The 12,745-nt window shown below is 38.6% G+C and overlaps 1 protein-coding gene across 1 annotated transcript in view; it reads right to left on the reverse strand.

Moving 5' to 3' along the window:
• Positions 1-12,745, reverse strand: part of INVS (inversin) — a gene marked incomplete at its 3' end in the record, with an annotated part of 146,942 nt that overhangs the window by 58,735 nt on the left and 75,462 nt on the right. Inside the window, exon 3 of the mRNA XM_080709373.1 lies at positions 1,771-1,944. Within this exon, the coding sequence (XP_080565499.1) occupies positions 1,771-1,944 (174 nt within the window). The remainder of the gene's footprint in view (positions 1-1,770; positions 1,945-12,745) is intronic.

The raw sequence follows: 12,745 nt of genomic DNA on the forward strand, positions 1-12,745 counted from the left end.
CCAACAAACTGATGGTTTGCCACAGACAGTTGGAGAGGCACTCCTTTAGGCTTAATCTTGTCTTCTCTATGCTTGCCTAGACTATTCAGTTCTGTTTCATCTGTCTGACTGGATAACCTCCCATCCCTGCTCAACAACAGAACATACAGATAATAGAAAACAGCAGGAAGTACCTAGAATAGGTTGGAGAGACATTACAAAGCTTAAAGATGTGGGAAACTTCTTGAATTATTTATGGGCCTTTGTATATTGATTGAACTGCTTTTTCCCCCCAAAGAAACATTAGCACCACAGGTGCCATGAGTCAGGAATAATATTAACCTACAGTTGTTATAAAGTAAAAGTTGACCTCATAATTCTAATAACTACTAAAAAGAAATTGAAAACTAGATAAAGGATACTATGAGAATGACGAGATTATTGAATGTAAGCCTAGCAGATTTAATCACAAGAGTTTTTATTTCCTTGTGGCTCTGGGGATTAAACTCAAGGGTGCTCTACAATTGAGCTACACTTCCAGCCTCCCATGCCTCTAAAATTTTTATTATGATATACCACTTGCTAAGTTGCTGAGGCTGTCCTAGAACTTGCAGTCCTCCTGCCTCAGCCTCCCAAGTAGCTGGAATTTCAGGTGTGCACCACTGTACCCAGCTGTAAGATTTTAATTACATGGGAGCATTGGAAACAAGAAGATTCTATAACTAAGTATCTGGTGGAAATAAAAGAGATTATTGTTCTTGTTTAACCAAAAACCACATTTCCTCTCCCTACCCCCATTAAGAATTATCAAAGCATCAAGCAAAACAATGACCAGTATGTACAATGTTTTAAAATTTAATAGCAAGGAAGATAATGAATCCTAGCAAGAAATGTTAGAGCAGATGTTAAAACTTACATGAAAAGGATTATACTTTATAGCTAATATTTATTGAGAGCATACTATATATTGGCATTGTGCTAAGCAGTTTGTAGGTATTATCTCATCTTCAACAATCTTATTATTCTTCACATATGAGAAAATTGAGACATAAGAGAAGTTAAGTAATTTGCTCAAAAATATAGAACAAGTTAAGTGGTGGCTCTGGATAGAAACCCCAGGAATCTGATGCCAGAGTCCAGGTAGTTAAACTATTATGTACTTAGTACACTGCTGCGGGCATTTGGCCACCGTGAATCTAACAACCTATACTATCATGACACTGTCCCAATCTGGGTTTTGGAGTTATAACAGGCCTGGATTTGAATTCTAGTTCTGCTACTTGAATCTTGGGCAACATATTATTTTTCCTGAGTTTCAGTTTCCCTATCTAAAAAGGAGATGATGCTACCAATCACACTGGTAGCAAGAAGAATACAACGGCAAACTTTATTATTTATTTATTTATTTATTTATTTATTTATTTATTTATTTTTTGGTGGTACTGGGGTTCCTGGAAGCCCTTCTACCTCTGGGCTACACTCCCAGACCTATTTTTATATTTTTATTTAGAAACAGGGTCTCCTAAGCCGGCGCGCGCGGCTGGCTTCGAACCTGCGCGATCCTCCTGTCTCCGCCTCCCAAGTGCGGGGATTACAAGCGTGCGCCACCATGCCCGGCTACAACGGCAAACTTTAAGTGAAACACTTTCCCAGGATATCTGGAGACAAGGAGTTGTTCTACCAGGTACAGGGGTGTAATTTAAAACTTCTTCCCTGAGGTTGCACATCATAAAAGAAAGCACCTGCTTTCTGTTTGCATTCATCTGGGGACTCCAAGAGCCCTTTCATTACCTTGTTTTTATCCTGGGTGTCCACTTCCCCTGGTGCCATAAACTTCAGCAGAAGCGCCAAGCACTTGGGGCTCTTGTGCCGCGTGGTCAAGTGCAGGGGTGTCATCTCTTCTAAATCCTTTTGCATCCAATTTGCTCTGCGTGTAAGCAGGAGCTTCATGAAACGATAATTTCCCTAAACAGAGAAAGACGGAGAGAGGAAGAAATTTACTTTGGGGCCATTTAAAAAAAAATTTTAAACTGAGTATTTCAATAATTATCCTACAGTATACAATCAGAGAAATCAATGAAAGAACAAATACTTATGATACCACTATGCTAAGTAATTGTTTTATTATTTTCATGTTTTCTCAAACCACATTCTAATGGAAATATGATTTACACAGCAACTGGTCAATATTTTACTGGACTAAGGCAACATGTTTTATTTAACAACTCTACTACTGATAAGTATTTAAAATGTTTTCAATACTTCCTGTTATAGGAAATTTTTTTAACATACATCTTTTTCACACAGTGTTTTTTTCTTTTATGTTTTCATAAGAATAAATTATCAGGAGCCATATTGCTGGGTCAAAGGAGTCTGTGCACTTTATAGTTTTTGCTGTGTCTTTCAAATTGCTGTTCTAGCAGCAGCAAGTTGTAGGTATACTGGTCCCAGCACATTGTAATCAATAGTTTCTATCATTTATATTTAAAGTCTAATAACAATGTGAAATAAGGAAGATGTTCAGGCCCAGTTTACAGGAGTAGGAATTGACATTTAAAGGAGTAAAATATCTTGTTCACAACCCTCTGGTTAATAAGGAGAGTTGGGTAGTTTCTCTTGAATTATCTATTTATAGATACAATGAAAGGAGAAGAAGCTTATTCAAAGTTTGTCTTCCAGATTCAAACAGATTAACCTAAACTCCAATCCAGGAGTCACTGGAGGCCATCCACTTTGGGGCAATACTCTCCATATCAATTAAATCTTCTTATCTGATAGAATCAACCATCTTAAGAAAGCTTAGGTACAAGGTCTAGTGTAATAATACAATGTTGGAGATGCAGGCCAACATTATGTAGTAAGTCTGTGTAATATAGAAACTTTGAAACAAAACACTCTAAAAATAGTTCCTTCCAGGTCTTTCCTGAGGTCAAATTCCCTTCTTCCAATTCTGGTTGTAGGCTCTACAGGTGTGGAAGAATGGTCTCCACCACCAAAGAGCAATGCACGATCGGGTTTTCTGCCTACTTCCTGCCAGTCCGTCTCTCCCTACACAAAGCATAGTGGCAGGCAGGAGTATCTGGGACCTCTTAGCATAAGGACGCACATCTGTTAATTCAAGTTGAAGTATGCGAGGCAAGCAGACTGGTTAGAGCAACAGTGTGGTAAGAAGAGGTGAGATGGAGGCCAGGACAGAGGGTTTATCAGACTATCTACATTAGACAAGTAGGCCTGGAAATGACTGCAAAGCAAGGTAACTCAGCTCAATTATTTCCTCGCAGAGGGACATTTCCTGAATGCCCCAAGTAAAACCTACTTTGTTAATCTTTATTCTAGTATCTTTACATTTCCTTCACGGTGCTTTCTGCAGTCTGCAGTTATGTACCTATTTCCTGGGATCTTCCTCACAAACTGCAAGCCCTACAAAGGCAGAGGCTATGTCTCATTGACTGCCGTGCTTAGCATGGTTCCTGGAACAAAACAGGTGCTTTTTTGTTCCTGGAACAAAAATGTAAGTAGATACGTGAAGAGCTGAGTGAGTATGAAGACATGAAATATTTTCCACACGTTTTTGTTTTTATTTAAAAGCTCTTATTTATAGTTATAATATTAGATCCTAACAGGTTAGAACCTTAAGTCTTAAATAATTATATTTGGATATTGTTAAAAATATTAAATGCTTCATTTCTCTGAGCTTCCTTAGTAGTATACATGATTTATCTTGAGTTCTCATTGTGTTCCGTGTCAGCTCTTGAGAAGGAACATGGTAAAATTTCCTCAAGAGGGCACCCTGCTCTAAATTTCCTGCCATCTTTTCTTTGAAAAAAGAAAGTGTCCGGGAAAAACAAATCCATATGACACCTCATACCCCAAAATAAGATTTGACCTTTCTGAGCATAACATTTCAAATATTACAGAATAACTTATCATGACCTTTTAAATATATCCAATCAGACAATCATTTTGATTATAAAATTAGAAGAAATAGAAGGTGAAGGAAACTAGATTATATATTGTGCGGTGTGACTACTGAGTTACAAACATAGTGCTCGACATATTTATGTTTTACATTATTCTTGGGGCTCTACCTTCACAAAACATGGTACATGCCAAAAATATTTACTCATTCATTCATTCATTCAACAAACATTCACTGGGCTTTGTTATAAAGCAAGCAGTCATCCAATGTTTGCACTTCACTTTACTTATTACAAAGCTCTTTGACATAGATTACATCTTTGCTTCTCACTGAAGAATCTGGAAGATGTTTACAGATTAAATAAAGTATCCTTCAGTATATTGATTTCCTCATCTGTAAAACAGGGATAATAATAGTACCCAAAATTATTATGCATGTGAAATGAAATAGATATTTATAAAGTACTCAGAACAGTGCACAAAGCAAATGTTCAGCAAATGTTTGCTAGTGATTTATGAACAGTTTTCCAGTGTGTAGGAGGCCACAGAACATAGGTGGTCTGAGGAACAAAGAACGGCCCATGCTAGAGGGCAGGTGGATAGAAAGACTTGCTGGTAGTGTTCGTAATTCAGCTAGTGATTAAGGAGAGAACCAAGGTCAGGAAAAGGTAAAAGTAAAAATACTTGGAATGGTATAAATAATGTTTTTTTTTCTTACACTGAGAAAGATGTCTATCTTCTGCCTACAGATACTGATAACACAGGACCAAGAGAGCACACTCAATAGGTACACTGGGGAGAAGTCAGCTATACTAACTGTCTGGCTTCTGTTCTAAAGGACAGAGACCGATCAGGCATTATCTATGAATAGCTAATGCTAGAAACAATGAAATTCACTTGAATCAAGGTGAACCTCTTTAGTCTCATGACTAGAATTTATTAAGCCTATTATATGCCTATTTGATCTATGAGAATGGGCAGAAATAATAGAGAACTTTGAGAACTGAAATCAGGAGAAGGGCTGCGGTTGTAGCTCAGTGGTAGAGCATTTGCTTAGCATGTGTGAGGGCTTGGGTTTAATATTTAACATTGCAAAGAATCAAAAATAAGAGCTACAGACTTCCAAAGCCAGGAGAACATTACAGTGTCGTGAAAAAGGACGATACTGGTTTAGCGGAGTAAGTTAAATTGTCAACTCTCTGAAAGTTGTTTGACCCTAGGAACCCATGAAACAGTTGTTTTCTACCCAGTCCAAATTATAAAAACAGTTACTAAAACAAGCAGTTCTTACCTCAGGGGCAGTTTTTATGGTCTCCTAAAAGATGATACTAGATGATTAACTTCCAAATTCTCCCCAAAGTATTTGCATCACTAGAAAATTCCTAAAAACTGAAGAATTCCTCATTTCAAACAATATCATGGAAATGTTGAGACATTTTGTTTTGTGTGTTAAGAGTGCTTTATGGAAAGCAAAGTAGCCTCTAACATGGGTTCCTAGTTTCAAACAACCTTCACAGGGTTGACAATTTAATTTACTCCACCAAACTAGTATTTTCCTTTCTCTAATGTCCTTAATGTAAACTAACAAACATATCAAAGTCAATCACTAAGCCAAACATGAGAAGGAGAATGGGGGGAATGGGGCAGGAAAGGGGTAAGGGCTGATTGGGTGATGTGTACATGTATGCCTCCACAATCTTGTACTCCATTAAAACGTATGACTACAATGCACCAATAAAAAGTTAAAAAATAAAAACAAAAGCAAACAAAAAGAAAACAGCATAAGAAGAAAATAATAAATCAAAAGAATGTTTATTCACTGGGTGTGGTGGTGCACACCTGTAATCCAAGGACTTGGGAGACTGAGATAGGAGGATCACAGGTTCAAGGCTAACCTCAGCAACTAAAAGAGACCCTTAACAGTTTGGCAAGACCCTGTTTCTAAATAAATACATACATACATGAACAAACAAACAAACAAATATATACAGCAAAGAGAGCTATCAAGAACCTCAACAGAGCTGACAGAATGGGAGAAAATTTTTGCCAAGTACTCCTCTATTTAGAATCTACAGAGAACTCAAGAAACTCACCACCAAGAAAACAATAACCCAATCAAAAAATGGGCAAGTGAACAAAATAGTCACTTCACAAAAGAAGAAATTCAAATGGCCAATAAATGCATGAGAAAGTGTTCAACATCATTAGCAATCAGAGAGATGCAAATCAAAACTACCCTGAGATATCACCTAACTCCAACTAATGACAATCATTAAAAAACACAAACAGCAACAAATGCTGGCAAGCGTGTGGAGAAGTGGGAACTCTAAGATATTGTTGGTGGGATTGCAAATTAGTACAACCACTTTGGAAAACCATATGGAGGATCCTCAGAAGAATGGCAACAAATTTACCATTTGACCCAGCAATACCATTTCTGCATATCTACGCAAAAGAATGGAAACCAAACTACCAAACTAGTACATGCTTATCTCTGTTTGTAGCTGCACAATTCACAATTGCCAAACTATGGAACCAGCCAAGATGTCCATCAACAGATGAACAGATTACAAAACTATGGGATATGTACACCATGGAATTTTACTCAGCCATAAAGAAGAACAAAATATGTCATTTTCAGGGGAATGGATGGAACTGGAGGACATTATGCTAAGTGAGATTAGTCAATCACAAAAAATAAGAAATCAGATGTTCTACCTAATATGTGGAAACTAGGGAGAAAAGTTTCATAAGAGGAACTCTAGACAAAGGAGAAACCATAGAGGAGTAAATAAGGTGAACTAACTGAGGGGGATAGGTAGAGGGAAGAGAGAAATCCCCTAATGTACATGATGCACATTCACAAACATATCAATCACTAAGCCAAACATGAGAAGGAGGGAGGGGAGAGGTAATGGGGTAGGAAGTGGGGAAGGGCTAAATGAATGATATGTGCATGTATGCCTCTACCATCTTGTATCCCATTAAGTTGTATGACGATAATGCACCAAATAAATAAATAAATACATAAATAAGTGGGATTGGGGTTTAGTTTGGAGGCAGAATAACTAGTTCAATCCCCAGTAACAAAAAAAGGTGTATATTTTTTTCTTTTTCTTTTTTCTTTGTGGTACTAGAGATTGAATCCAGGGCCTCATACACTGAGCTAAGTCTCCAGCCCCTTTAAAAAAAAATGTAATTTTGAGACAGGGTCTAAGTTGCCCCAGCTGGCCTTGAGCTTTTGATCTTCCTGCCTGAGCCTTCTGAGTAGATGGAATTACAGATGTGTGCCACTATGCCCAGCTCAAAAAAGTAGACATTCGTGTGTGTGTGTGTGTGTGTGTGTGTGTGTGTGTGTGTGTGTTTGCAGTACTGAGGATGGAACCCAGGGGCATTCTACTTCTGAGCTACAGCTCAGCCCTATTTTTTATTCCTTATTTTGTTTTATTTTTATTTATTTATTTGTTTTTGAGGGTCTGGGGATGGAACCCAGGGGCATTTGACCTCTGAGCTACACTCCCTGTCTTAATTTTTATTCTTTTATTAATTTGAAATGGGGTCTCCCTAAGTTTCGGAGTGCCTCACTAAGTAGCTGAGGCTGTCCTTGAACCGCTCCTCTGGTCTCAGCCTCCTGAATGCTGGGATTATAAGCATGTGCCACCACGCCCGGCTTATTCCTTATTTATTTATTTATTTTTTTGTTGGTACTGGAGTTCCTGGAAGCCCTTCTACCTCCAGGCTACACTCCCAGACCTATTTTTACATTTTTTATTTGGAAACAGGGTCTCCTAAGCCAGTGCAGGCAGCTGGCTTCGAACCTGCGCGATCTTCCTGTCTCTGCCTCCCAAGCACAGGGATTACATGCGTGCGCCACCACGCCCGGCTTTATTCCTTATTTTGAAACAAGATCTCATTAAGTTGCAGAGGGTCTCACTGAGTAGGTGAGGCTGTCTGCAAACCATGATCCTCCTGTCTCAGCCTCCCAAGTATTGGAATTACAGGCATATACTACCAGGCCTGGATTACATGTTGGGGTTTTTTGTTTGTTTTTGTTTTTGGTGGTACTGGGGTTCCTGGAAACCCTTCTACCTCTGGGCCACACTCCCAGACCTATTTTTTATATTTTTTTATTTGGAAACAGGGTCTTTTAAGCCAGCACGGCTGGCTTCAAACCAGCGTGATCCTCCTGTCTCTGCCTCCCAAGCGCGGGGATTACAAGCATGCACCACCACACCCGGCTGGATTACATGTTTTAAATCTTTATAAAAATGGTTTTATATGAATTATCAGTCATCTTTTTTTTGGTGTGTGGTACTGGAGATGGAATCCAGGGGCATTTTACCTCCAAGCTACACCTCTAGCCCCGTTTTTTTTAATTCTTTATTTTGAAACAGGGTCTCAATGAGTTGCAAAGGGCCTCACTAAATAGTAGCTGAGGCTGTCTTCAAACCACAATTTTCCTATCTCAGCCTCCCAAATGCTGGGCTTATAAGCATATGACACCATGCCTGGCACCAGTCATCTTTTGCTCAAAGCAATATTTTGAAAAATTTACTCAAGTTGCTTTGGTTCATGGATTTTCATTGTCATTAAATATCCTGTCATATGAAAAAATGTATTTATTCTCTAGGTGAATATTTGGCATGTTTTCTCATTTTTCACTATTTTGAACAGTACTGTAATGAATTTTCTTATATATCTCCTGGAAAATGTACAAAAAATTCTGAAACTTCTGGGATCTCTAAAATTGCTACTCCAACATGCATCCCCATCTCTAACATATAAGAATTCCTGTTTCTGCACATCCTTATCACACCTTGTTTTGTCAGACTTGTTAACTTTTGCCAGTCTAACTGGTATACAGTTGTGCTTTATCATAAATTTACTTTGCATTTCCTTAATTGAACTGAGATATATTGTTGGCTATTTGTTTCTTCTGTGAATAACCTTTTTTTTTAACTAATTTGTTTATTTATCCTTTTTTTTTTTTTTTACTGGAGCTCTTTACATCTTCTGGATACTAACTTAGTTGGTTTTGCAAATATCTTTGCACAGCTCATCCTTTTAGCTCTTTTGACATTGGATTTCTTCATATAAGTTGGAATTTTTTGTTTACAGGTGGATTTAAAAAAGAAGATTGCTGTTGTTTTTGTTTGTCTTCCATGTCTTTGTTCACCATTCTCTTTGTTTATATCTAGCTTCTAGTCTAGTAAAAGCATATGGTTTGATTTCTTGTAAGCCCTGTCTCCAATGATAATAGGGATAGCAGAGTTACTGCCACTCAGCAATGGGTAGCTTTTTGGTCCCAAGACATGGATTTTTCCCTGTTCCTGCTACTTACCTAGACAAACAGATTCCTCTAAAGCTATAGTCTGATATTACGGCAAAGAGCACCCAAAACTTAAAAGCATCTCCCTTGCTTTAGCAAAAGTACAATTACCTTTCAGTCACTCAGTGGAAGGGAGTGTCTTCCTGGGCCATATGTCTTCCTGAAATCATATTCTTCATGACTTCTATCTGTTCCTAGGGAGTGTCTTTATTACTTAACTTGTAGACAATCTGCAGCTGATCTTCAAAATATTCTGAATATCCCTCCCTGGCCATTTCCTCCCCACATAGCTACCATATTTTCTATATCTGGCCACTAGAAACCTATATTATTCTCATCTTCAGGTGAAAAAAAATATTCCTTTAACAGTCTTTGATGCCTAATACTTGGCTAACACTGCCTACAGTGGCCCTTTCCTCACCATAATATCAAAGGAGCAGAATGTTTTACCAAAAACAACACATTGGGACCTACGTGCTCCTGCATTAATCTTTTGGCATTTTTGTTTTCTCTGTGCCACCTGTGCTTACATACCTCACTGTACTTGGGGAGCAAATCATCTTTCATTTATATACAAATGTCTGCTATATTTTTGTTCACTTATAGGCTTATTATAACCTTTTCCTGGAAATATTATAACTATATTTATAATAGCACATACAAATGTAAAGAAGGCTTTATGTTATATTTCATTCTAAATGCCGACCATATTATATACCAAAACATATAATTTAAAATTGAAATGGAGCCAGGCGTAGTGGTGCATGCTTGTAATCCCCGCGCTTTGGAGGTGGAGACAGGAAGATCGTGCAGGTTCGAAGCCAGCCGCGCTGGCTTAAGAGACCCAGTTTCCAAATAAAAATATAAAATAGGTCTGGGAGGTAGAAGGGTTCTATCCCCAGTACTCTCTGCTGGGAGTTTTGTGTCTTTTGCAGTTAACTAGTTACCTTGTAAATAGGGTAAAATTAAATCCTAGAACAAACATGACAATAAAAGAGTATGAAATGCTTGACATAGTTTTCCTGAGGAGTAAGGGAGCTGGGTGTGGTAATGCATACCTGTGATCCCAGTACTTGGGATGCTGAGACAGAAGGACCACAGGTTTGTGGCCAGCCTCAGCAATTTTGTGAGGCTCTCTGCAACACAGTGAGACTCTGTTTCAAAAATTAAAGTTAGGGCTGTGATTGCATTTCAGAGGTAGAAGGCCCCTGGGTTCAATCCCCAGTAACACACACACACACACACACACACACACACACACACACAAGGAAGGGGCACTAAAGACACATCCTCAGGCACCCTTGGGTTCAGGAATGAGAAGACTCCCTGAGGTCATGGCCAAGTGGTGGGTGAGGTGGAGGGTGTAAGAGATTCCGCCAGCCTAATGAACCTGAGTGGTGAGGGGCAGGATTAAAGCTTGCTGCCCAAATAAGGCTTTGGTCTTTCTTTCCTTCCTGGGGGCAGCAGAGGAAGGGATGTTAGCATGATGATAGGGCAGCAAGCCGAAAGGCAATGTGCTTGTGGTTGCTAAGCCAAAAAATCTTCAAAGCAGAAATGAACAGCAAGAGCAATGAGAACCTTGTCCCTTGATTTAGAACTTAAGGTGGAGTGAAAACACTGGAAGTAGTTGAAATCAATATTGCAAAAAAATTTTTTCATCTTGCCACTGGGAGTGCTGCTAATTAAATGCTGTATAAGACTAATTAAAGAGATTTGGTCATAGCCCTTGTTGGTCAAATTAATCAGAATGGCTGATGGAATGACATACTCATGTCAAGAAAATGTAGGGCTGAGGGACGGGTTGTTGGGAGAGGCAGGCTAACATGGGCCCGAAGCATCCACACACGTTCTTACTGTGTTTGTGAAGGATGCAAAGTGCTGACCACTCTTGACCTAGGAAACTTCTTATGGTTGTGTTCACAACAAGCAACAAAAGGGATGAGTCCTGTTTCCTCTGGGCTTATTTACGGTTTATTATAAAATGGTTATTTGTGAACTTCAGTGTTGTTCAGTTGGGATGGAAACCCACTGTGCAGCATCCATCTGGCTCTATGTAGTTAGTTCTCCATGTTTTGGGGGGGTAAGGGAAGCCAATGCAAACACATAGGTGCTTGTGCTTTTTGCTATACTCTGAATAATAAACTCCTTTTTCTTTGACCCTGGAGTCTTGTGTCTACTGTTAGCATTCATGAAATAGAAACAAACTAACTTCTTAACTTGGACAGAGGTAAAATCAAATCTCAGGTTCTACAAATAGTCTTATATTATTATAATATGGAATAAAGGATAGAAGCTAGAAAGTAAGCTGTCTAATATAGTATAAGGAGACTAAATCAGTAAAGGAGAGGGCTACAGACTGGATGTATTTCCCTCCAAATTCATATATTGACATTCTAACTGTCAATGTGTTGGGAAGTGGAACCACTGGGCAGTGACTAGGCTGTGAGAGTGGAGCCCTCATTAATGGAATTAGTGCTCTTATAAGAGGCCGGGGGAAGTCCTCTACTCCTTCCTGCCATGTGAGGATACAGTGTGAAGACAGCCATCTACACATCAGGAAGCAGGCCCTAGCCAGACACCGTATCTGCTAATGCCGTGACCTTGGACTCCAGCATCCAGACTGTGAGAAATAATGGCTTGTTCAAGCCATCCCGTTTCAAAAAAAAAAAAAAAAAAAAAAAAAGGATTGGGGATGCAGCTCAGAAGTAGGACATCCCTGGGTTTGATCCCAAGTACTCCTCCCCACCAAAAAATATTGGAAATAAGAAACAGATTAGGGAAATATATAAAAGGATTCCTGAATGGGTAAAAGATGGAGAGTGGCACCAATACAACTGAAAAGATGGAAGGAAAATTAGGTTAGAGATGAATATTTTAGGGTTCTGTTTTATCTTTTACTGTGAAATTTGAAGCATTTGAGGAGAATCTATATAGAAATATCTAGAAAAGAAGAATATAGATCTGAAGATTGGATAGCTAAATTCAAGATCTAGGTTTATGGGTCATCTATATTAATAGTTGCCTCAATGTTTTCCTCCAAAGGCAACCATTTTTTATTATTTTGAAATAAAAATACATAGCTGGGCGTGGTGGTACATGCTTATAGTTCCCAGCATTGGGAGGCTGACACAGGAGAATTGTGGTTTGTAGAGAGCTTCAGCTACTTAGTGAGGCCCTTTGCAACTCAGTGAGACCCTGTTTCAAAATAAAAACTAAAAAATAAGGCTGGGGGTGTAGCCTAGAGGTAGAATGCCCCCGTGTTCCATCACTAGTACCGCAAATAAATAAATGAATAAATAAGCTAGAAGTATGAATATCTTCATCTCACTTGAAATTTAAGCATAAGTATTCAAAGGAATGGTTCTATATGATACAATCTAGTTTTTTTTTAAACCTAGATCATGAGGTACCACTACCAATATAAATGCTTCTGTCTTTAGATAACTTCCCTGTCTTAATTGATTTAGGTGTCTGGCTATACTCTGGTTTCTTAGAGTAACTTTCTATAAGATAGCAAAT

This window comes from Muscardinus avellanarius (assembly GCF_963383645.1).
Source record: "Muscardinus avellanarius genome assembly, chromosome: 13".
NCBI lineage: Eukaryota > Metazoa > Chordata > Mammalia > Rodentia > Gliridae > Muscardinus > Muscardinus avellanarius.